At 39.5% G+C, this 26,697-nt stretch overlaps 1 protein-coding gene across 2 annotated transcripts in view; it reads right to left on the bottom strand.

The window, feature by feature from the left end:
* The window catches only part of AOAH (acyloxyacyl hydrolase), a 210,542-nt gene that overhangs the window by 142,625 nt on the left and 41,220 nt on the right, over nt 1-26,697 (bottom strand). Inside the window, exons 2-3 of one of the 2 annotated variants that reach the window (XM_032758314.2) lie at nt 22,338-22,433; nt 9,614-9,680 (exon numbers count right to left, since the gene is read on the bottom strand). In XM_032758314.2, the coding sequence (XP_032614205.1) occupies nt 9,614-9,680; nt 22,338-22,433 (163 nt within the window). Of the gene's footprint in view, nt 1-9,613; nt 9,681-22,337; nt 22,434-26,697 lie in introns of those variants that run through there. The other variant, XM_058445671.1, reaches the window with a different exon arrangement.

Here is a 26,697-nt window from a genome sequence, read left to right as displayed (position 1 = left end):
CTAGAGGTGATAATGTAAATGGTATCATGTGTTTGATTTCAAATTCCACTTGTTCATTGTTGATATATAGGAAAGTGGTTCGCTTTGTATGTTAACTTTGTGTCCTGCAACCTTGCTATAATTGCTTATTAGTTCTAGAATTTTTTTTTTTTTTTTGCTGACTCTTTTGGATTTTCCACATAGACAATCATGTCACCTGAGAACAAAGTTAGTTTTATTTCTTTCTTTTCGATCAGTAGACTCTTTATTTCCTCTCCCTCTTATTGCATTAGCTCGGACTTTCAGTACGATGTTGAAAAGAGTGGTGAGAGAAGCATCCTTGCCTTGTTCCTCATCTTAGTGGGAAAGCTTCTAGTTCTCAACATGAAGTATGATGTTCATTGTAGTCTTTTTGTAGATATTCTTCATCCAGTTGAGAAAGTTTCTCTCTAGTTATTTCTAGTTTACTGAGAGTGTTTTTAAATCACAAATGAGTACTGGATTTTGTTAAATGCTTTTTCTGTGTCTATTCATATAATCATGAGATTTTTCCTTTTGAGCCTGTTGATATGATGGATTACAATATCTGATTTTTGAATGACGAACCAGTCTCGTATATTTAGGATAAATCTCACTAGTTGTAGTGTATAATTCTTTTTATACATTTTTCATTTGATTTGCTAAATTTTGCTGAGGATTTTTTAATCTATATTCATGAGAGATAGTGGTCTGTAGTTTTCTTGTAATGTCTTTGTCTGGTTTTGGTATTAGGATGATGCTGACCTCATAGAATGAGTTAGAAAGTATTCTAAGGCTTCTATCTTCTGAAATAGATTGTAGAGACTTGGTACACTTTCTTCCCCGAATATTTGGTAGAATCTACCAGTGAATCTATCAGGGCTTCCTGTTTTTTGTTTTGGAAGATTATTAAATATTGATCCAATATCTTTAATAGATATAGGCCTATTCAGATTGTCTATTTCTTCTTGTGTGTTTTGCCAGTTTGTGTTTTTCAAGGAATTGGCCCATTTCCTCTATATTATCAAATTTGTGGGCATAGAATTATTCATAATATTTGTTGATTATGTTTTTAATGTCTGTGGGATTTGTAGTGATGTCCTCTCTTTCAGTTCTGATATCAGTAGTTTGTGTTATCTCTCTTTTCCTTAGTTAGCCTGGCTAGAGGTTTATCAATTTTACTGATATTTTCAAAAAACCTAGCTTTTGGTTTAATTTTCTATTAATTTTCTATTTCTGTATTAAATTTCTATTGATTTCCTGTGTTCAATTTCCTTGTTTTCTGCTCAAATTTTTATTATTTATCTTCTGTTTACTCTGGATTTACTTTGCTCTTTGTTTTCTAGTTTCTTAAGGTAGAAGCTTAGATGACTCATTTTAGGTTTTTCTTTTTTTCTAATATAGTCATTCAATGCCACAAATTTCTCTCTAAGCACTGCTTTCACTTCATCACACGAATTTTGATAACTTTTATTTTCAATTTTATTTAGTTCAAAATATCTTAAAATTTCTTTTGAGATTTCTTCTTAGGTTCATATGTTATTTAGAAGTGTTTAATCTCCATGTATTTTGTGATTTCTAGTTCTCTTTCTTTTACTGATTTCTAGTTTAATGCCAATGTTGTCTGACAGTAGACATTATATAATTTCTATTCTGTTAAATTAAAATGTGTTTTATGTCTCAGAATGTAATGTATCTTGGTGAATGTTTCATGTGAACTTGAGAAGAATGTGTATTCTGCTGTTGTGGGATAAAACAGTCCTTAGATGTCAATTATATCTGGTTGATTGATAGTGTTGTTGAGTTCAACTACAGTAGTCCCGCTTTATCTGAAGTTTTAATCTCCATGGTTTCAGTTGTTTGTGGTCAACTGTAGTCCAAAAGTATTAAATGAAAAACTCCAGAAACAACTCATAAATTTTAAATTGCATGCTGTTTTCAGTAGTGTGATGAAATCTTGCACCATCCCACTCCATCTCACCTGGGATGTGAATTGTTCCTTTGTTCAGCATACCCATGCTGTATACACTACCTACTTGTTAATCACTCAGTAGCCTTCTCAGTTATCTGATTGATTGTCACCATCTCACAGTGCTTATGTTCAAGTAACCCTTATTTTACTTGATAACAGCCCCAAGGCACAAGGGTACTGTGCCTAATTTATAAATTAAACTTTGTCATAGATATGGGTGTATAGGAAAAAAACATAGTATATATAGGATTTGGTAACTTTTATCCATGGTTTCAGGCATCCACTGGTGGTCTTGGAACATATTTCTCACAGATAAGGGAAGATTGCTATATGTCTTTACTGATTTTCTGTTGGCTGGATCTGTCTACTTCTGATAGAGGGATGTTGAAGTCTCCAACTACAATAATAGATTCATCTATTTATCCTTGCAGTTCTATCAGTTTTTGCCTCCCATATTTTGATGCTCTGTTTTTAGGTGCATACATATTAAGAATTTTTGTCTTATTGGAGAACTGACCACTTTATCATTATGTAACTTTTATCCCTTTATCCCTGATAACTTTCCTTGCTTTGCAGTATGTTCTGTTTCAGATTAATATGGCTACTCTTTCAAAATTTTGATTAATGCTAGCATGGTATAGCTTTCTCTATCTCCTTTTAATCTATATTTATCTTTATATTTAAAGTGAGATTCTTTTTTTTTTTTTTTTAAGACAGAGTCTCGCTCTGTCGCCCAGGCTGGAGTACAGTGGCGCAATCTCGGCTCACTGCAAGCTCCGCCTCCCAGGTTCATGCTATTCTCCTGCCGCAGCCTCCTGAGTAGCTGGGACTACAGGCGCCTGCTACCGCGCCTGGCTAATTTTTTGTATTTTTAGTAGAGACGGGGTTTCACCGTGTTAGCCAGGATGGTCTCGATCTCCTGACCTCGCACCCGTCTCGGCCTCCCAAAGTGCTGGGATTACAGGCGTGAGCCACTGCGCCCGGCCTAAAGTGAGTTTCTTGTTAGCATATAATTGAGTCTAATTTTTTGATCCACTCTGACAATTTCTGTTTCTTAGTTGGTGCATTTAAACCATTGACAGTCAAAATGATTATTTATTGATACAGTTAATGCCTACCATATTTGTTACTGTTTTTTATTTGTTACCCTTGTTCTTTTTATTTTTGTTTTCTACTCTTTTTCATTCCTCCCCTGCTCCCTCACTCCTACCATCAGAAACATGAGAGGTTTTTGTGTGTGTGTGTGTGTGTGTGTGTGTGTGTGTGTGTGTTTGTGTCTAATAACCACTGTGAGAAATTAGTTGAACTCCTGGAGGTAAAATTCACAAAAGAGTGAGTGGGTACACCTCTATCACTTGGTTCCCCTGGAATTTTTAACACAGTCTTGTCTACATCTAGCTCCAGCAATTTGTCTATTACAGTACAGATTATCTTTCTTTAATACTGGCTCCTGTGGCAATTTTTGCTCTGGAAAGTTGTGATTCTCTGTATCCACCTGTTTCTCCCCAGTTTTGGAGGAAGGAGCTTGCCCAATAATCCTACTTCTTTTGTTGTTTGTTTGTTTTTTTGGAGACAGAGCCTCCCTCTGTCACCCGGGCTGTAGTGCAATGGTGCTATCTCAGCTCACTGCAACCTTCGCCTCCTGGGTTCAAGCGATTCTAATGTCTCAGGTTCTAGAGTAGCTGGGATTAGAGAGGTGCACCACCAACCCCAGCTAATTTTTGTATTTCTAGTAGAGACGGGGTTTCACTATGTTGGCCAAAGTGGTCTTAAACTCCTGGACTCAAGTGATCCACTTGCCTTGACCTCCCAAAGTGTTGGGATTACGGGCGTGAGCCACCACACCCAGCCCTGATCTTACTTCTCTTAAAGATCTATCAAGTATTGTTGGTTTTTCAGTTTGTTCAGCTTTTTAACCTGCTGTTAGAACAGAGTGGTGACTTTCAAACTTCATAATGTTGAACCTATCACATTTTCATTTACTTCCTTTTACTACCTTTACAGCTACAGAAGTGTATAGCGTGCAGCATGCAGGAAGGGGAGGGCTTCAACACTTTGGCATAGCCAGCTAATTGACTGCTTGAATTAGAATCATGGTAGAATTACAGTCGATGATGATGATCATCATTATCATCATAAATCTAAAGAGGGGCAAGGATGACCAGACGGCAGAGTAACACAGCCTGTGGCAGGGTTAGGGGAATAGAGCCTTTTTCACTAGAAAGTGCTCATATTTAGACCTGTGACATTACTTTCAAAGGAGGTTTTATATATAAATTGTAGTCACAGAGATCCCCCAACAGAACTGAAAGATCTTCTTCATATAACAATACCTTTATCTTGTTTCTAGGTCACATCCTTTATAGTTTACTATGAATTTAATCATTTCTATACATCTTGTAATTATCTTGTGAATAACAGAAGTATATTCCCCCCACCTTTTTTTTTTTTTTTTTTTTTAATGGAGTCGCTCTCTATTGCCCAGGCTGGAGTGCAGTGGCATGGTTTTGGCTCATTGCAACCTCCACCTCCTGGGTTCAAGCGATTCTTCTGCCTCAGCCTCCCGAGTAGCTGAGATTACAGGCACCCACCACCATGCCTGGCTAATTTTTATGGTTTTAGTAAAGACAAGGTTTCACTGTGTTGGTTAGGCTGGTCTCAAACTTCTGACCTCAAGTGATCCACCTGCCTCGGCCTCCCAAAGTGCTGGGATTACAGGCATGAGTCACAGAGTGCAGTGGCTCTGCCTTGTATTTTTAATGCCTCTCCCAAAGCCATTAATTACATCTAAGGTATACCATAATTGTTGTCAATTCTGTTTTGCATTTTCTTCTAAAACTGTTAGTAGTTTATGACTGTCCTGATCTCAGAGAACTCCTGGGCTTAGGATATAAGAATCTGTGATATAGAGAGAAGCATAAATAGATACCAGAAAACAACACAGCCATACAGAGACCAGGGTCAGGCTTGCTACAGGAATGGAGAGAGCAGTGGCGGTCTGGGCCACGCAGAGGGGGACCCAGCTGTGGTCACTGGCTGGGATTGGGCTGCCCCCCGAAGTAGCTCCTCCCTGCATGACTCACTCAGGTTCTTGGGGGAACCCCTGAGTTCTCAGGTATCCTTTTTTTTTTTTTTTTTTTTAACATCTTGTGGCTCTGCCTGTGGGAAGGAAATGTAATTGCTGCATAATTAGTCCATGAATTATTGAGAACTGAGTGGTGTGAAATAATGAGGAAGGATGCCCTTTGAGTTAGAAAATACATTTAATATTGGAAGACTGATATTCAACTAAAACTAAATCATGAGGTTGTCATTTTCAGGGTCTGCATCAATCTCGAGCTGTGTCTGGTGGCTTAAAACAAGCTGTATAAAGAACATGCCCAGTGAGGAAAAATTTCTATCAGCTCACAACCTAATACACATAGTGGGAAATTATGGACAAACAAAACACATGGTGGACAGAATCATGAAGGGGTGATCAGACATCTGTTGTTTATTCATTTATTACATCTGTGGTTCTTCAAAAGTGGCCCACCTCATGCTAGTGAGAATTAGTCTCTTTATTAGAAAGAAAAATGTGACTCAGGCTGGAGTGCAGTGGCATCATCTCAGCTCGCTGCAACCTCCGTCTCCAGGGTTCAAGCGATTCCCCTGCCTCAAGCTCCCGAGTAGCTGGGACTACAGGCGCACGCCACCACACCCGGCTAATTATTTTGTATTTAGTAGAGACAGTGTTGGCCAGGATGGTCTCGATCTCCCGACCTCGTGATCCGCCCGCCTCGGCCTCCCAAACTGCTGAGATTACAGGCGTGAGCCACCACGCTCGGCCCGCTGGTCCCATTCTTTGTCCGTACCTATGCCCGCTTGTCTCTTGTACAGTTCACATGCTGTACAGTTTGTATCTGCAGTGATGAGTACTGTGTCTGTCCTTTCTCTGATCCTTGTGCTTCACTAGTTCTCACACTCACCACTCTATAGCCAGGTACAGAAGAGCAAGTTGTGTCTGAATTACCCCAAGCCACTTCTCGGTAACTCCCAGCACACTGCTTTTGGGAGCTGCTCTCTGGCACCCCCTTTTGGACACTTGCATGTACTGCCCCCTTTGAGTTCTGAGACTTTTTTTTTTTTTTTTTTTTTTTTTTGAGACGGAGTCTTGCTCTGTCCCCCAGGCTGGAGTGCAGTGGCGCGATCTCGGCTCACTGCAAGCTCCGCCTCCCGGGTTCACGCCATTCTCCTGCCTCAGCCTCCCGAGTAGCTGGGACTACAGGCGCCTGCCAACACGCCCGGCTAATTTTTTTTGTATTTTTAGTAGAGACGGGGGTTTCACCGTGTTAGCCAGGATGGTCTCGATCTCCTGACCTCGTGATCCGCCCGCCTCGGCCTCCCAAAGTGCTGGGATTACAGGCTTGAGCCACCGTGCCCGGCCGAGTTCTGAGACTTTTTAGCTTGCTGATCTGGTTCCCTGATCTCGGCTCCTACTAGGTGTATAAATAGATTCATTGAATAGACGAAAAGAGTTTCTTTTTTTTTCTGTCTTCATACTTTTAAAAAACTTTCTTCACAGCAGTCTGGTCACGGCTCATCTGTAATCATACTTTTTTAAAAAATTTATTAATTCATCAAACACTTATTGAAGACATTCTATGTTTAAGTGTCGCATCTGTGCCTGGAGATAAAAAGCTCTCTCCTTTCCCCCTCAACCCTTCCTACCTCTTTTTCTTACTTTCTTTTGTACTTTCATAAACATATAGTCAGTATTTTGCTAAGTACCTGCAGATAGATGCAAAGATGAATAAAATGTAGTCCTGGCCCTCAAAAGGTTTTCCATCTAGTTAGCAACTTGGAAACGTAAATGGATAATTCAGTTACAAACAGCTGTGGTAAATGCCATGCTACAGGCTTGCACAGGCCATTAGGAAAATGTGTGTATGCTGATGAATGTACATGTCTGTATGAGTGTGCATGTGCTCATGTGCATGTGTGTGAATGTGTGTGCATGTGTGCATGTCTGTGTGTGTGCACGTTTGTGTGTGTGTTTGTGTATGTGCCTGTTTGCCTGTGTGTGTGGGAGTGGGTTCATAAGATTTGTTTGGGGTAGAGGTAGGGGGTAGAGGCATTGGATGTGCCAAGCTGAGTGAACATCTCATACAAAGATCCTGAGGCAGAAACCTCCTGGTGTGTGGGGAGACTACAAGTGGTTTGGAGTGCAATATGCTATGGAGTGGCAAGGGATGAGTCTAGAAATGCCCTCAGAAACCAGTTCCTAGGCCGGGCGCGGTGGCTCATGCTTGTAATCCCAACACTTTGGGAGGCCGAGGCGGGCGGATCACGAGATCAGGAGATCGAGACCATGGTGAAACCGTGTCTCTACTAAAAATACAAAAAAATTAGCTGGGCGTGGTGGCGGGCGCCTGTAGTCCCAGCTACTCGGAGAGGCTGAGGCAGGAGAATGGCATGAACCCGGGAGGTGGAGCTTGCAGTGAGCCGAGATTGCGCCACTGCACTCCAGCCTGGGCGACAGAGTCAGACTCTGTCTCAAAAAAAAAAAAAAAAAGAAACCAGTTCCCGATGAACCTTGTGTATGGGGCTAGGAGTCCTACAGAGGATGTGAAGACTTCGAATAATTTTACGTTAAGGGAGTACCATAGTTAGGTTTGCATTAAAACATACTAGTCTAGCTATAATGTAGATTATGAAATTGCAGGGCAACGGGCAAGTTTGTAGGCCTGGAGTCCTGTTAGGAGGCAGTGGCAATAATAGTGGCACTAGCTAAGAATAAAGTGTCCCTGCCTTCCAAACACAGCCCAGGGGTTATGAAAAATTGTTTGCCATAACAGACCTAGATCGCTATTAAGAGAGGCAGGTGCACAATACGACAGATCACTGATGACCTCACTGCCTGTATGATTTTAAGTTCCTTCTGTCTTTCTTTAAAATTTTGTGACTCTAGGCTACCCTGTTGTAGAGGGGGATGCTGTCCTGTGAACATCTCTGCTGTAAGGCTAATGGCCCCTTGAAGAGGAATCATGTAAGGATGTTCCTAGGAACCAACCCAAATGCCCATCAATGATAGACTGCATAAAGAAAATGTGGCACATATACACCATGGAATACTATGCAGCCATGGAATACTATGCAGCCATAAAAAGGGTGAGTGCATGTCCTTTGCAGGGACATGGATGAAGCTGGAAACCATCATTCTCAGCAAACTATCACAAGATCAGAAAACCAAACACCACATGTTCTCACTCATAAGTGGGAGCTGAACAATGCGAACACATGGACACAGGGAGGGGAACATCACACACCAGGGCCTGTCAGAGGGTTGGGGAAAAGGGAGGGAGAGCATTAGGACAAATATCTAATGAATGTGGGGCTTAAAACCCAGATAACGGTTGGTAGGTGCAGCAAACCACCATGGCACATGTATACCTATGTAACAAACCTGCACATACAGCACATGTATCCCAGAACTTAAAGTTAAAAAAAAACAGAATGTTCCTAGAAGCACTGTTCACAAGAGTTAAAACCAGAAAGCAATTAAACATGTAATTTATGTATAATAAATTATAAAATATAATAACATGTATTATATGATAATGAAAGATTTATATTTGTATATTTTATACATAATGAAACTATAGAAATACCTCCATAATTTTTTTTATAGAAAGCAGGAGAAGAATGAACATGGAATTTAGGATGATGCTCACTTGGGTGGGAAAAGCCTGAGAATAAAGGGGAGGGACCATAGGGCAGAGAAAGTTATTGTCAAGGTCCTAGACTTTGTTTTGGGTGGTGGGTTCGGGAGCTTATTTCAGTATTCGAAGTAACTAAATAAGAATATAATAAGTGTAAGACAGCCGCGTGTGGATCATTGATAAGAGAGTGCCATGAACTGAGAAATAGGGCTTATTTGATTCAGTGCCCTGAGCTCAAAAAGGAAAAACAGTAGCCTGGCCTGGTGGCTCATGCCTGTAATCCCAGCACTTTGAGAGGCCAAGGTGGGCGGATCATGAGGTCAAGAGTTTGAGACTATCCTGGCCAACATGGTGAAACCCCATCTCTACTAAGAATATAAAAATTAGCTGGTGTGGTGGCACATGCCCGTAATCCCAGCCTCTTAGGCTAAGGCAGGAGAATTGCTTGAACCCGGGAGGCGGAGGTTGCAGTGAGCCAAGATCACACCACTGCACTCCAGCCTGGGCTACAGAGCAAGACTCTGTCTCAGGAAAAAAAAAAAAAAAGGAAAAAAAAGAAGAAAAACAGTAAAAGAAAAAGCAGACCATGGTAATGCGAGGAGCAAGGGCTGGGAGTACGGAGGTGGAGAGAAGCCAGGAAACCAGCTAAGTGGGGAGAGGAGATGTGGCCTGGGAATCCAGGGAGGCGGAGAGGGCTCAGGAGAAAGGTTCAATCACCCAAATACAGGTTTGCCACACTGTAATTCAAGGGGAGCCTTTGCGTAGAGTGATGAAGGATCCAAATCAGGTTCCAATTTTCCACTATTACTAAGAGCTGGAATAACACCTTGAGCCCTGTCCAGTAAGTGCATCAAGCTGAACACAGAGCCTCCCACCTCCCAGTTTTCCTGTTCCTCCCATGTCCCAGCAATGGAATCAGAGTTATGTGTCATGGCATACTCACAGTTTTATGATGTCTGATCCAAACTTGTCGACGACTAAATAGCAGGTGGTTTTCAAGAACAGTTTTTCTAAAAAAAATAAAGAGGGAAATTGAATATATTTTTATTGCGACGAATTTAACACACCTTAATAATGATTATCTTTACTAGGAACTAAAGCTGAGTGATTAATTTATGATTAATTTGATTTAATTTTAAGGATTTGAAGGAAATGTTACAGCTAATGTATGCATTAAATATCACTTCTATCTCAGGTTTATGTGAATGTCACCTAACCGTCCAGATTAAAGACAATCAATCAATCAATTTATTCTAAAAACACAGTTAAATGTTGGGTTTTCCTTTTCTTTCTTTCTTTCTTTTTTTTCTACAGGGAATATCTGAACGTTGGCTATGACCCCATTTGTTGAAGCTGAAAGAAATGAGACTTGCATTAAAGTCAATAATCTGAAACATAGCTCTGTTAGAAATGGTCTTTTCTGGTGTTTATTCAAAGGAAAATACTTCACTTGGGGTCCTTAGTTTTTGCTGTTGCTATCCCAGAGATAAAAGGAGATAACAGTTACAGGTGATCCTGCACTGCCACCTTCATCATAGGACACAGATACACTCCACACACATACACCCACTAACAACATAATCTCCCCCGACCTCCTATGAGAGCACATGAATGTTTTGTGAGTTCCTCTATCCACACAGTGAAACTTGTTAGCTCTTTGGTCCTGTTTCTCCAGTTTGTGAGTCTACTGTGGAGCCCTGGTAATTCAACTCAGGATCTTAGCAGAGTTAGGGACAGATCAGCTGTCCTGGAAAGAGCTAGAAAACCCTGACTGAGGAGATTCTATCTATCTTGTTATTATGCATCTTACATAGGGGGGCCCAGGCCTTGCCGGATGATGGAGTGGTGAAACAAGATAAATATGGGAATGCTCCCTAGTACTTCAATTTTGCTTAATGTTAAATAATGTGAAATATTATTTTTGTATTAAAATAGATATATTCTATGACTTTTTAGACAAAAAAGTACCAGACTTTAAATACACTGTGCTCGGCTGGGCGCAGTGGCTCACGCCTGTAATCCCAGCACTTTGGGAGGGCAAGGCGGGTGGATCACCTGAGGTCAGGAGTTTGAGAGCAGCCTCGCCAACATAGTGAAACCCCGTCTCTCCTAAAAATACAAAAAATTAGCTGGGTGTAGTGGCAGGTGCTTGTAATCCCAGTTACTAGGGAGGCTGAGGCAGGAGAATCGCTTGAACCCAGGAGGCAGAGGTTGCAGTGAGCCAAGATCACGCCATTGCACTCCAGCCTGGGCAACAAGAGTGAAACTCTGTCTCAAATAAATAAATAAATAAATATTAAATAAATAAATAAGTTGTGCTCTTCAAGTAGGCAATTAAAACTGTGTCCTCACATTATGAGTGACCTTAAATAAATAAAAAGGATTATAAGAGAATGCTATGAACAGGTGCATGGCAATAAATTAGGTAACTTAGATAAAATAACAAAATTCTTAGAAAGACACATAATGCCCAAATGGACTCAAGAATAAATAGACAATTTTAAGAAACATATAACAGGTAAAGAGATTGAATTAGTAATTAAAAACTTCCCACAAAGGAAAGCCTAAAACCAGCTAGCTTCACCAGATAGGATTCACTGGCGAATCTCCCAAAAAATTAAAGAATTAATAACAATTTATCAAGAACTCTTCCAAAAAATGGAAGCAGAGTGACCATTTCTTAACTTATTTATGAGGTTAATATTACCCTGTTACTAAAACCAGAATCCTTCCTCCGAAAGAATGTAGACCCGAATCTCTCATGAATATAACCACAAAGATCCTCAACAAAACACTAGCAAATAAGATCCAGCAATACAGAAATTATACACCACGATCAGGTGGGATTTATCCCAGGAATGCAAAATTGGTTTAACATCTGAAAATCAGTTAATGTATTACTCCCATACCAACAACATAAAAAAACCCATATGATTATCCAACATAGGCAGAAGATATTTGACAAAATATAACACTTCTTCATGATTTTATTAGGAATAAAAGGGAACGTCCTCAACCTAATAAATGTTATCTACAAAAAACCTGACAACTTACATGATATTTAGTGGTGAAAAATTAAATACTGTCCCCTCAGTATCAGGAAAATATAAGAATATCTGCATTCACTACTTTTATTCAACATTATAAGTTCTAGCCAGGAGAATTAGGCAAGAAAAAGAAATAAAAAGCATTCAGATTGGAAAGTAAAGACGTAAAACTATCATGTAGCTGATAATGATCTTCTATGTAGAAAATCCTAAGGAATCTATTAAAAACTATAAGAATTAATAAATAAGTTCAGTAAGGTTGCAGGATACAAGATCAATATGCAAAACCAATTGTATTTCTATGTAGCAGAAGTGAGCAAATAAAAACTGAAATTAAGGAAAACAATTCCATTTACAGTGGCATCAAAAAGAACTAAATTCTTAGGAATAAACTTAACCAAAAAAAGTGCAAAATATATACTCTGAAAACTACATTGTTAAAAGAAATTAAAGGAGACCTAAATAAATGGAAAGACATTCCATATTCATGAATTGGCAGACTTAATATTGTTAAGAGGGCAATTCTTCCCAAACTGATCCACAGATTCAATGCAGTCTCTACCAAAATCCTAGCTAACTTCTTTGCAGAAACTCAGCAGCAGATCCTAACATTCATACGAAAAGTCAAGCGACTCAGAACACCAAAACAATATTGAAAGATAAGAACAAAGTTGGAGGACTGACATTTCCCAATTTCAAAGCTAGACAGCTACTGTAATCAAGATAGCACGGTATTAACATAAAGACAGACATATGGATCGATGAAATAGAATCAATAGTTCAGAAACAAACCCTAACATTTAGTCAAATGATTTTCAGCCAAAGTGCAAAGACCATTTCATTGGAGGAATTTAACGAACGGTGCTGGGACAACTGGATAGCCACAGGCAAAAGAAAGAATTTGGACACTTACTTCACACTATATACAAAAATTAACTCAAAATGGGTCAAAGACCTAAATGTAAGAGCGAAAACCATAAAATTCCTACAAGAAAACATTGGAATAAATCTTAGTGACTTTGGGTTAAGCAATGTTTTCTTAGGTATGACACCAAAAGCACAAGCAGCAGCAAAAAAAAAAAAAAAAAAAACAGACAAACTTGACTTCATTAAAATAAAAATAAGTTTTGTGCTTCATAGAACACCAACAGAAAGTAAAAAGACAGCCCACAGAATGGGAGAAAATTTTTGCCAGTCATATATCAAATGACCTATCACAGTGCTAGAATATATAAAGGACTATTACAACTCAATAATAAAAAGACAAATAGTCCAATTAAAATGTGTACAAAGGATCTGAATAGATGGTTTTCCAGAGAAGATATACCAATGTCCAAAAGCCACATGAAAAGATACTCAACATCATTAGCTACCAAGGAAATGCAATTCGAAGTCAAAATGAGATACAACTTCATATCCACTATAATGTGCTATAATAAAAGAGAGAATAATACGTGTTGGTGAGGATGTGGAGAAATCAGAAGCTTGTACAATGCTGATGGCAATGTAAACTGGTGCAGCCAGTTTGTAACCAGCCTACCAGCTCCTCAGACTGTTTAACATAGAGTTACTATGTGATCCAGCAATTCTACCATATATATATACAGATGTCCACACAGAAACGTGTACACAAATTTTTATAGCAGCATTTTGCATAATAGCCAAGAAATGGAAACTGCTCAAATACCCATCAGCTAACAGATCAACAAACATGGTATACCCATACAATGCAATATTATTCAGCCATAAAAAGTAATAAGGTTATAATACACGCTACAACATAGTGAATCTCTAAAACACTATGCTAAGAGAAAGAAATCAGTCACACAAGACCAGATATTGTATGATTCCATTTATATGAAATGCCCAAAACAGGCAAAGTCATAGACACAGAAAGTAGATTAATGGTTGCTTAGGGCTGGAAAGAATGGGTGTTTGGGGGATGCTAAAAGGCATGTGGTTTCTGGTGTAATGAAAATGTTCTAAAATTGATTGTGGTGACTGATGAACACGCAACTCTATGACTATATTGAAAGTCACTAAATTGTACACTTTAAATGAGTGAACTGTATAGTATGTGAATTGTAGTTTAATAAAAGTGTTTAAATACAGATTCCCTCTCCCTTGGGATCTTTTAGGGGTGCTACTGTGGAGGGGGTCAAGAAGCTCTGATGTCACAGTATACTCAGAGACTTGCATTTCATTCAGTACCAGCCCACTGGCTTCTGGCCTTGGAGAAATTGCATCCCCTTTCTGGACTTCTATTTCCTCATCTGAAAAATGTGGGTGTAGGATTTGGTCCCTTTCACTATAGTGTCTGCTAAGTTTGGGGACTTTTGTAAGAGACTTTCCAAATTAAATGAAGGAGCTTTGGAAAAAAGTTAAAAGTGCTGCTAATGCAGAACTGACTTAGCCTAGAGCAGAGCTCTTTAAAAACAGACATTAGGGTGTTCTTTGATAAACTTCTAATACTGGCTTAAAGGCAGAGAAAATTCATCTTCTTTCTGGTAAGATAAGCAGTGTGTGTGTGTGTGTGTGTGTGTGTGTGTGTGTGTGTGTGTGTGTGTGTGTGTGTGTGTGTGTGTGTCTTAGAATTCCGTTTAGCTCAAGTCAAAGCGAATGGCTGCAGGTTCCTCCCTCCCTGAGGAGGACCATTTGAAAAGTTTCCAATAGAGTCTTCTGTGATTGTTAGCTTGAGAGGCCCCTGGAGCAATGGCTGATATGGGACATGAAATGCCCTCTGAGAGCGAAATTCTGAGATCAATACGTAAGGGTACAAAGCAGAAGTATGCAAAATCTCCAGAAAGAGCCAGCTATCCCCAGTCAGCCATGATCAGATGGTAACCTGATTGTTACTGATACATCTGAAGAAAAATTTGGCATTTACATATTGACAGCAACCTAGCTAAAGTAAAAATTATACTGTTAACTCTGCCTGTGACAAGGATCATACAAGAATATTTAATTTCTACAGATTAAAAGAGACTTGGAACAGCATAGGAAAAAAGAAAATGTGGCTATTCCAAAGGACAAAAAAAGTTAAAATAAGACCAATTAAGCAGTTATCATACATTGGGTGTATACAGATGTATGTGTAAATAAAACGTAGGACATTCCAATTTGTAAGTTATCTTCATGTTTACCATCACTTCCTTTCTCATAAGAATCTTTTCTAGTTCTAGATCCCTGAGGAATTGCCACACTGTCTTCCACAATGGTTGAACTAGTTTAAAGGTACCCTAGAACTTAAAGTATAATAAAAATATATATAAAAAATAAAAACAAAAATGAATGTATTGAGACCTCAAAAACAAAAAGAATCTTTTGAGGGAGTAATTATTTTCATCCTCATTCTATAGACAAGAACATTAAGACTTAGAGAGCTTAAGATTACACACATAGCAAATGGTTCAGCTGAGATTAAAATATTTTACTCCAAAAGGCCTTGTTATTTGTAGTATACATTTCAAGGTGCTTAGGACCTTTTATTTGATGCCTTATCTACCTCAAGTATAGCAGATATTGTTATACGTTATTATATGTATAATATGTATACATTATTACCTATGTATACATTATTATATACAAACTTGAAGCACAGTGGGACCAAGGGACCACATAATTTTTTTTTTTTTGAGACGGAGTCTTGCTCTGTCACCAGGCTGGAGTGCAGTGGTGCAATCTCAGCTCACTGCAACCTCCACCTCCAGGGTTCAAGCGATTCTTCTGCGTCAGCCTCCCGAGTAGCTGGGACTATAGGCACATGCCACCACGCCCAGCTAACTTTTGTATTTTTAGTAGAGACAGGGTGTCACCATGTTGGCCAGGATGGTTGTGATCTCTTGACATTGTGATCCACCCGCCTTGGCCTCCTAAAGTGCTGGGATTACAGGCATGAGCCACCACGCCTGGCGAACCACACAATTTTATAAGTACATATTCTAGGATGCATTCAGACTTTCAGAACCTCCAGAGTAGGCACGAAGTGTCTTCTTCGTTTTAAGACTACATGAGTTTTTAACAATTATATTCCACAGAGATAAGATTTCTGCATAGGCGACCCAAGAAAGTGAAGTTATAGCAAGACTCTCAGGGCATATGATTCTGTTAACCCCTGACTAGTGGGAATGATTCCATTAATCATTTTCCATTAACAATTCTGAGATTCTTCCAAGGTGCTTCCTAATGAGAGCCAGAGGCAAAAGCAGTGGATGAAACTGAGGGTCGGAAATGCTTTGCACGATTAGAAAAAAATTGTCTTACAGGGCACAGGGAAAGGCAACATGACTTACTAAGAGATTATTCTCAAGAGTGGTGCTTACGTGATTTCCCTGCTAAAGCTTTGTTTTTTGTACTTTTTAGCTTTGGAGGTGAAAGTCATACTTCACTGAAAGATAATTTAAAAATAATTGTGTGTTTATGTGCTTAATTTCATATCCTTCTATCCCCCATTCACCTGGCCTACCAGACAGAAGGCAATGCAATACTGGATCCCAGTAGGCACTGTGGGTCAGGCCTATTATGTCTTCTAGGAGAAATCCTTAGCTAGGAGAACATCTATCTTTGCCACCCCATACAACTCACATAACCATTCTGTTTCTGTGTCTTGTTTTTCTCATCCATAAAATGGAAGCGATACAGCCCATGGTGTCCTTTAACCTGAACTGAGTGTTCTATTTTCAGCTGGAGGTAAAACAAGAATTGATAAAATGAAAATAACCCCCAATAACCTTCTTAATCCTTTAAAATTGCTCCAATTGAAAAGGGAACCCATCATTAAAAATCAAAATATCTATCTTGTCTCCCTTGGTGAAATACCAGTTTCCACTTCACCAGAATCTGACTTTCAGCCTCTCGCTTGATCTTACCATACTCTGACATTTCCTGTTCAAAGTCAGAAGAAGCTAAGATGGTACCTTGAACCAGCAATCTTGTTTTGGGTTGTTTTATATTTTGCTAGTATATTAAGAAGAGGGAATAATCGAGGAAATAGGATTTTTAGTCAGTCGTTCACCTTTGGACGATGCAACTTTGCAAAAAAAGAGAACATCTAACTCGAGGTTATACCTGCCAATGTTGTCTATCACACAGAAAGGCAACCAGTTAAAACAAGGCTTAATGATAACTGTGACTGTTCTTCACTGTTTTCCTTCTGTAAAATGGTAATAATATTTTTCTTCTTCTTCTGTAACTCAGAGATGTGAAAATACAAAGTAAAGCTTATAACAAATTGTGAATGTTCGATAGAAGAATAAATAAATAAAATACAGAATTTATATGGTAAAGAAATATAGAGTAATTAAGATGCTTGACCTAGGCCTATATGCCTTAACATGTATAGATCCTAAAATCATGTTGTGTGAAAAAAAAACTTGCGAGCAATGCATACAGTAGACCATTGATGTCAAATTAAAGCCTTCGCAAGGGAGGAGTATGGAAAGATGGTGGTGGAGGCAGCAGAATTTTGAAATCTCTTTGAATCTCTACAAAAAAAAAAAGGAGTGTAATCCCAGCACTTTGGGAGGCCAAGGCGGGAAGATCACCTGAGGTCAGGAGTTAAAGACCAGCCTGACCAACATGGTGAAACCCCATGTCTACTAAAAATGCAAAAATTATCCAGGCATCGTGATGGGTATAATCCCAACTACTCAGGAGGCTGAGGCAGGAGAATCGCTTGAACCCGGGAGGCAGACGTTGCAGTGAGCCGAGATTGCGCCACTGCACCTCAGCCTAGGTGACAGAGCAAGGCTCTGTCTCAAAAAAAAAAAAAAAAAAAAGAGTACCTGAATAGCAAGACCGAAAACCCTCAGAAAGCAGTTACCACAAAGCTAGGTATATCCATGAACCCCAATGTGCAATTAGGTGAGAATAAACCACTTCACAACCACAAGACCTATGAGCCATCAACTTCTGTAAGGGAGAAAGTAGAGGGAAGCAATGGATGACAGATAAAACTGAGAACAGGAGAATCCCCAGCTAGCTGACAGGTGTTGAGTAGAAAGCATGGCGGGCCAGTTAGAGAACGGCTGCTGGACAGGGAGAGGTTTTGCCCAGTCAATAGCTGGTGAATGCAAGGAGTTCAAGACTAGAAGGAATTAGGGGCTAGAGTCATCTGGCACCCACAAGGGACCCACTGGAGCTCCTTTCCAGGGCAAGGCCCACACTGAGGAGAAACTGCTGGGGATAGAGAAAGCCCAGATGAAAGTAAATAGGGAAACAGTCAGAAAATCTCAGAGAGCAAGCTGCCACAATTTTTTTTTAACACTACCCCAAAACAACAGAAGAAGGAGCTCTGTGCATTTAGAAAAACTACCCTGAACCACCTCTCTTTCTAAGAGTTTTTGAAAACTAATTTCACATAAAAATGAGCAACAGAAATGTATCTAGGTCAACTCCCATACAAAGTTATTATAAGAAGAAAAAGATTAAGGAACAGAATAACATCCCTACAGATAGTAAAAGCATGCCAGAAAGTCATGCCAAAAAAGGATTAAAACATAACATATTATTTCCAAACATATTATTTTAAAATGAGCTAAGAGGCATTAATAAAATGATATAAGACATGAAAAAATAGCAAGAATAAGAATTAGAAAAACTCAGATATGGAATAAGAGAACTCAGGAAAAATAAAACACGAAATAAAGAAAAAAGAAGTGAAGTCTAAACTAGAATGAATACAAGAACAAGTGAAAACAGTAGATGAGATCTTAAGTGAAATAGAAGGTGGAGAGGAGGAACAATTTTAAGATAAAAATAAATAAAGAGATTAAAATAAATTCAAGAGATAGGCAAAATAGCAAAGACAGCCAAAGAAGATTCAAAATGTGGATAATAGAAATCCCAGAGGAAAAAAACAAAATCAAGGAAACCAAACCAACACTAAAACATTCCCAAAATTAGAAAATATATACTTGAAATCACATAGAGAGAGCACACTGAATGCCTGAGAACATTAATACACAACAGCTGGCACCAAATTATCTTCCAGTTAGATGACTAAATTTTATAGAAAAAAAATCTTCTGAACTTCAAAGTATAAACAGCAAATAACTTGTAAGGACAAGGTAAATTAGATTATCAATAGGCTTTTGAATACTATATTTAAGATGCTCAGGGAAAGACACCGTGTGCCAAGGAGTTTTATATACAGAAAAGCATTGACTTTCAAGTATAAAGGGCGCAGACAGCCTGTTATCAACATGCAAGAATTCAAGGAATATTTGTTGCTATGAGTCCTTCTGGAGGGGCTAAAGGAATGAACTTTAGACAACAATTCAACTAGACAATTCATATAAGGGCTGGTGGTGAACATTAATCATACAGTTGCTGATGCAGCTAAGACTAAATGAGGGTGAAAAGGGAATAGGTGTTATATGTAGTGGCTATATGCTCAGATAAGGTAGGACAATGATTAAAAAGCGTGGAGAAATGGGAAAGGCATATGCAAAAAAACAATTTTAACTGCTCATAAGAATTAGAAAATATATTAATGATAGTAGCCTTCGAATTGATATTCTGAGACTGTTTTATGTGCAAGGAAGGATAGGTAAATGAGTAATGATTGGAGATTTTAATTCTATCAATCCCTTTGTGCTTGACAATTGGGACTTTGTGTGGAAAGGAGATATAGATACAATACAGAAGACACTAAGAAAAAAATTTTGTGGTTCTGAACTTCAATTTGAAGTGTCAGTATGAACTCAGATATTTTGTCTTAAAGCTGACATGTGTAAATGTATATACATAGGTTTCCTATTTCTGTCCACTGAAGAGGCCTAGAAAGAATGGTCAACTCACATTAGCCGGGTGCAATGGCAGGCACCTATAATCCCAGCTACTCAGGAGGCTGAGGCAGGAGAATCGCTTGAACAAGGGTGGCAGCAGTTGCAGTGAGCCGAGGTCGAGCCACTGCACTCCAGCCTGGGCAACAGAGCAAGACTCTATCTCAAAAAGAAAAAAAAAAAAAGAGTGGCCAACTCAGTAACAATGAACATTCCTAAGCATCTGGTTTGTGGTCTTGAAACATTATTTCTCACTAAAAGAAACCAGGGCTTTTAAGAGAAATGACTGATTTCAAGCCTCGGGCTTGACATGTACAAGATAGGGCTGGAACACTTTGTCATACCAGTTAGTGAGGAAACTATCGAAGGTTACTGAGGCTTATGTGCAAAGGACTTGAGTTAGCTTGAAGGAGGTGCCACTGGTCAAAGCTCAATGGGATCATCTGAGCTTCAAAAGGATAATAATTGCACTTCACCAAAACCCATCAGGTATGTTTAAGTTCATAATTTTATCATGATATGTTAAGGAAACACTAATTGCTTGCTGTGAGATGATAACAGAAAACCAATGCATTACCTTGAAAACTGATAAAAGAAAAGAATCAAGCATTTATCTGGCCTTTCCTAGATGTTTTTCCACTAAGTACTGTGGGAAAAATGTTTCTAAAATATGATGTGAGAAGCATCCAATATATGTCAATTAATAAATAAGAAATAAATAATAGATTAGAATATCACAGTTTTAAAACTCAAATAAATTAATAGATCTCATCATTGAACATCGACAGCTGTGACCATCGCCAAAAGAAAGTACTGGCACAGTGGCTCACAACGCACCTGTCATCTCAGTGCTTTGGGAGGCCAAGGTGGACAGATTACTTGAGGCCAGGAGTTAGAGACTAGCCTGGGCAACACAGAGAGACCCTGTCTTGGCAAAAAAATTTTAAAATTAGCTGGTGTGATGGTGTGTGCCTGTAGTCTTAGATCCTTGGGAGGCTGAAGCAGGAGGATCTCATGAGCCCGGGAGGTCAAGGCTGCAGTGAGCACTCCAGCCTGGGTGACAGACTGAGACCTTGTCTCAAAAAAAGAAAAAGAAGAAGAAGAAGAAGAAAAGGAAACATACAAGGTAAAAGCACCTATAGCGGCCTCCTGATGGAAGAAAACAATATCATTTATAGGCTTGTCAAAGGAATCAGATTGGAATGGGATCAAACCTCTGATCAAGCTACCAATTTTCAGGAAATACAGAGCACAGAGAAACATACTCATTTATACTACAGGAATGCAATCAACACCATCCAGACTGTGGGAAACTCTACAGGTCAAATTCCACAGCTAAGTGATAAGAAAAAGGAAGGGGTGGAAAGGAAACTTATAGATTAAAATAGACTCAAAAGACACATCAAACATTTAAATACTGGGCAAGGTTACAATATCTAGGGATGCTCACTGAGTGATAAAGCTATAAATAAAATAATTTTACCATAAAAATCAGCTCATTGAGCTTTTTGCAGGGGGAGGATGGGATGGAGCATGTGGGTGGGACTTCAGGGGAGGCCATTGATCTGTTCTTTCTTGACCCAGGCTATGTTTACAAGGGCATTCATCTTTCAGTAACTGATGAAGCTATACATTTGCTTTGCATGGTTTTCTACATTTGTCTTATTTTTACAAAGAAAACCAAAAAAATTACTGGCAGAACAATATTACACATTATTCATGAATCCATACAAGTGAATGTGTAAGTATAAAATCTGACAAGAACCGTTAAGTTCATCTGAAAGGTTCCTTCTAGGGAGGTGGGGCAGGGGAGAATGGAACTGGAAGAAGGGAAAGCCGAAGTTTAGCTGCCATGTTTTAACTTCACAAAAGAAAGATGTAATTATGATGTGAATATGTTCAAATCTTAATGGTCCATTTGGGACATTCTAAACACATGTGTTTGTATATTATCCTCTCCCAGTCTTTGTTTTTGAATTCTAAACATTTTAGCCTGTGAATGCATATTATGACTAAATGCAATAAGTTCTCTGAAAAGACTTTGATGCTATTGGCACAGCATACTGTGTCAATCAAAGATACAATTGCCATTATTCCAACTACCTTACTTAACAGAAAAAATAATGTAGGCACCCTAGATGAATTAGTTCCCATTAAGTGAATAAAAATTTGACTCTCAAAGAAGTTTATTCATTATGACTGTTCAAGTAACAGTATTCTATAATGGAAATATGATTAATATTTTATTTCTACTAATATCAAAAAACAAATATGCAACTTGCTTGAACCACCAATCAGTTTCTTCCTTTGGTGGATGTATAAGGTACTTTACTGAGATCCAGTTTAAATTAATGAAATGTTCTAGATTATTTTCCCATTTGAAATTTTGAGATCAGTTGTCCTCCCAACCCAAAGTTCTGTGTTGGTAGGGCTAGGTGTACATCTTGGTATGTGAATGTTGGTCAAGTTAACATAAAATTATTGGAAATTATTCATTATTTTGACTTCTTAGTACTTAAGGCAATGATCAGTAGGTAGGCAAATTATTATTAATGTAACACATCAAACAACAATTGGCCATTCAACATGTTATTCCCTTAGGGTCCACAGCAATTTCATTGTGCCATGATGGAAAGTGAATGTCAGGGAGAAGTTGCCTAAAGCATTTTTTTTTTTTTGGTTTTAATTTCTATGAGCCCCACAAGAATATCAACCCACAGAAATAGCATAATCAGATTCTTCTCTGTAAGTATGGGCAGGAAGTAAAGGCAGTCATGATGACTCATGAGTGAGAGGACAAGCAGACCCTCAGCAGTATGACTTGTCCCATATTTACCAGGCAGGTAGCTGCACAGTCTCTCCATCGAAGCCTGGACTGTCGAGTTGTGAACTTGAGCGAGCTGTTCTATTACAGACACCACCAGCACACACCCTGCCAGGGAGGAGAAGAACATGTAATCAGTGTTACACAGAAAACTGAACTGGAGGGACAGGAGAAAAAAAGGGTGCGTGTGTGTGTGTGTGTGTGTGTGTGTGTGTCCTTAAGAAGGCCATCCTTTCAAAAACAGAGAAAGTGATGATGTTTAAATGAGATAGTGCAAGGAAAACAGCCCACATGGAGCAGAAGCTCAATAGATATTAGCTTCTCCCCTCCCCCACTTTCTCTCCTTTCTGCAGTAGATGGCTTCAGAATAGGATCGTTCCCATCCTACACATTCACTTGGTAGAAGGAGAATCCAGGATAAAATTTTTAATTTTGGAAAAGCGGTGGAAATTGCCTGGCATTTGAAGTCGAAAGATCTAGGATTGAGTCCTGACTTAGTAATCTTGAACTCACCATGCGGGCTTTCTGAACCTGGTTTCCTCCTTGTGAAGCAGGTAATATGTTTCCCATAGGGCTGCTGTGATGGTTAAATGAGATCTAAGTGAGACTGAGTGTGTCTTTGAAATCATAACACACTGTAAAATATTATTTTACCTCACAGCTATAAAGCATACTACTTGAAAGCATGCATGAACATGATAACTGTCTAGGTGGACACTTGTATTAAGTTAGGAATATATTCCTTCTGTTACTTTGATATGTGGTAAGTGTGAATGCCTAGAGCTCCTAGGCTGACATTCCTAGAAGATTCTATCACTTGCCTTAACTTACTGAGCAGCAGGGGAAAGCCAAACCTTTTTTTTTTTCCAAAGAAAAGGGACTCTTTTTTTCGTATAAACAAGTGGTTGGTCAAAGATCAGTAAGTATGTGAGAAGAAATTGTTAGATCTCATTTCAGTAAGAAGAGTGGAACACTTGCTGGCAGAAGTTCATTTCTAAGGAGGCAAAGGAAGGTTTATGTCCTACAAAAGATGTTCCAGGGAGCCTGGGCCAGCAGTAGGCTCTTGATTGTCCATTGGTGCAAGGAGCTAGAGACCCACATTTATATACGTGGTGTCATTTAAACCAAATTCCCAGCAGGATTCCTTGAGGGAAGGTGGCTGATAACGGCTATGAACAATGAAATTGGACATTTCTATACATAAAGACGTAAAATCTTCTATAAAATGAGAGATTGCCAGTGAAGAAATGAGAGACTTCTACTTTCTAGATGCTGCAATGTCTGATGGTGTTTTGGCCTCCATGTTCTGTCCCCTCTCTCTGGAAAAACAGAAAGGTTCACCACATCTCTGACAGTGAAATCTGGATTACCACAGTCTTCCTGGGCTCTGAGAGTACCTACTTGAGGATACATTGATCGCTATTAATTATCAAGGTTGATTGGCTGTGTTTCTAACCTAATGCATGGCACTTGTGGATTTCCTTACATTGCAATTAATTTAGTAGCTGATGCTTAGCACTTTATGGTCCTGCATTTTCATATATATTTGTTTTATTTAAAAAATAACTTTTCAAAAAATATAAACACAATGCAATCTTATTTTTTAAATTTTACAAAATACAGAACAGTATAAGAAAAGACAATAAACATCACTCAAACCACCCAGAGAGAGATAACTAATTTCACTTTTATTATGAATATATCCAATACATTTAATACAAGTAAATATTTTTGGCGGGGGGTGGAGCCAAGATGGCCGAATAGGAACAGCTCCGGTCTACAGCTCCCAGCATGAGCAACGCAGGAGACAGGTGATTTCTGCATTTCCATCTGAGGTACCGGGTTCATCTCATTAGGGAGTGCCAGACAGTGGGCGCAGGACAGTGGGGGCAGTGCACCATGCGCAAGCAGAAGCAGGGCGAGGCATTGCCTCACTCAGGAAGTGCAAGGGGTCAGGGAGTTCCCTTTCCTAGTCAAAGAAAGGGGTGACAGACGGCACCTGGAAAATCGGGTCACACCCACCCTAATACTGCGTTTTTCTGACAGGCTTAAAAAACGGCACACCAGGAGATTATATCCTACACCTGGCTTGGAGGGTCCTATGCCCACAGAGTCTCGCTGATTGCTAGCACAGCAGTCTGAGATCAAACTGCAAGGTGGCAGCAAGGCTGGGGGAGGGGCTCCTGCCATTGCCCAGGCTTGCTTAGGTAAACAAAGCAGCTGGGAAGCTCGAACTGGGTGGAGCCCACCACAGCTCAAGGAGGCCTGCCTGCCTCTGTAGGCTCCACCTCTGGGGGAAGGGCATAGACAAACAAAAAGACAGCAGTAACCTCTGCAGACTTAAATGTCCCTGTCTGACAGCTTTGAAGAGAGTAGTGGTTCCCCCAGCATGCAGCTGGAGATCTGAGAACAGGCAGACTGCCTCCTCAAGTGGGTCCCTGACCCCTGACCCCTCAGCAGCCTAACTGGGAGGCACCCCCCTGTAGGGGCAGACTGACACCTCACACGGCTGGGTACTCCTCTGAGACAAAACTTCCAGAGGAACAATCAGGCAGCAGCATTCGCGGTTCACAAAAATCCACTGTTCTGCAGCCACCACTGCTGATAACCAGGCAAACAGGGTCTGGAGTGGACCTCTAGCAAACTCCAACAGACCTGCAGCTGAGGGTCCTGTCTGTTAGAAGGAAAACTAACAAACAGAAAGGACATCCACACCAAAAACCCATCTGTACATCATCATCATCAAAGACCAAAAGTAGATAAAACCACAAAGATGGGGAAAAAACAGAGCAGAAAAACTGAAACTTTAAAAAGCAGAGCGCCTCTCCTCCTCCAAAGGAACACAGTTCCTCACCAGCAATGGAACAAAGCTGGACAGAGAATGACTTTGACGAGTAGAGAGAAGAAGGCTTCAGATGATCAAACTACTCTGAGCTACAGGAGGAAATTCACACCAATGGCAAAGAAGTTAAAAACTTTGAAAAAAAATTAGACGAATGTATAACTAGAATAACCAATACAGAGAAGTGCTTAAAGGAGCTGATGGAGCTGAAAGCCAAGGCTCGAGAACTATGTGAAGAATGCAGAAGCCTCAGGAGCCGCTGTGATCAACTGGAAGAAAGGGTATCAGTGATGGAAGATGAAATGAATGAAATGAAGTGAGAAGGGAAGTTTAGAGAAAAAAGAATAAAAAGAAAAGAACAAAGCCTCCAAGAAATATGGGACTATGTGAAAAGACCAAATCTATGTCTGATTGGTGTACCTGAAAGTGACGGGGAGAATGGAACCAAGTAGGAAAACACTCTGCAGGATATTATCCAGGAGAACTTCCTCAATCTAGCAAGGCAGGCCAGCACTCAGATTCAGGAAATACAGAGAACACCACAAAGATACTCCTCGAGAACAGCAACTCCAAGACACATAATTGTCAGATTCACCAAAGTTGAAATGAAGGAAAAAATGTTAAGAGCAGCCAGAGAGAAAGGTTGGGTTACCCACAAAGGGAAGCCCATCAGACTAACCGCTGATTTCTCGGCAGAAACTCTACAAGCCAGAAGAGAGTGGGAGCCAATATTCAACATTCTTAAAGAAAAGAATTTTCAACCCAGAATTTCATATCCAGACAAACTAAGTTTCATAAGTGGAGGAGAAATAAAATCCTTTACAGACAAGCAAATGCTGAGAGATTTTGTCACCACCAGGCCTGCCCTAAAAGAGTTCCTGAAGGAAGCACTAAACATGGAAAGGAACAACTGGTACCAGCCACTGCAAAATCATGCCAAATTGTAAAGACCATCGAGGCTAGGAAGAAACTGCATCAACTAATGAGCAAAATAACCAGCTAACATCATAATGACAGGATCAAATTCACACATAACAATATTAACTTTAAATGTAAATGGACTAAATGCTCCAATTAAAAGACACAGACTGGCAAATTGGATAAAGAGTCAAGACCCATCAATGTGCTGTATTCAGGAAACCCATCTCACGTGCAGAGACACACATAGGCTCAAAATAAAAGGATGGAGGAAGATCTGCTAAGCAAATGGAAAACAAAAAAGGCAGGGGTTGAAATCCTAGTCTCTGATAAAACAGACTTTAAACCAACAAAGATCAAAAGAGACAAAGAAGGCCATTACATAATGGTAAAGGGATCAATTCAATGAGAAGAGCTAACTATCCTAAATATATATGCACCCAATACAGGAGCACCCATATTCATAAAGCAAGTCCTGAATGAGCTACAAAGAGACTTAGACTCCCACACAATAATAATGGGAGACTTTAACACCCCACTGTCAACATTAGACAGATCAACGAGACAGAAAGTTAACAAGGATATCAAGGAATTGAACTCAGCTCTGCACCA

The sequence above is a fragment of the Hylobates moloch genome, unplaced genomic scaffold, assembly GCF_009828535.3.
Source record: "Hylobates moloch isolate HMO894 unplaced genomic scaffold, HMol_V3 SCAFFOLD_1, whole genome shotgun sequence".
NCBI lineage: Eukaryota > Metazoa > Chordata > Mammalia > Primates > Hylobatidae > Hylobates > Hylobates moloch.
This window is presented reverse-complemented; position numbering and strand designations above follow the sequence as displayed.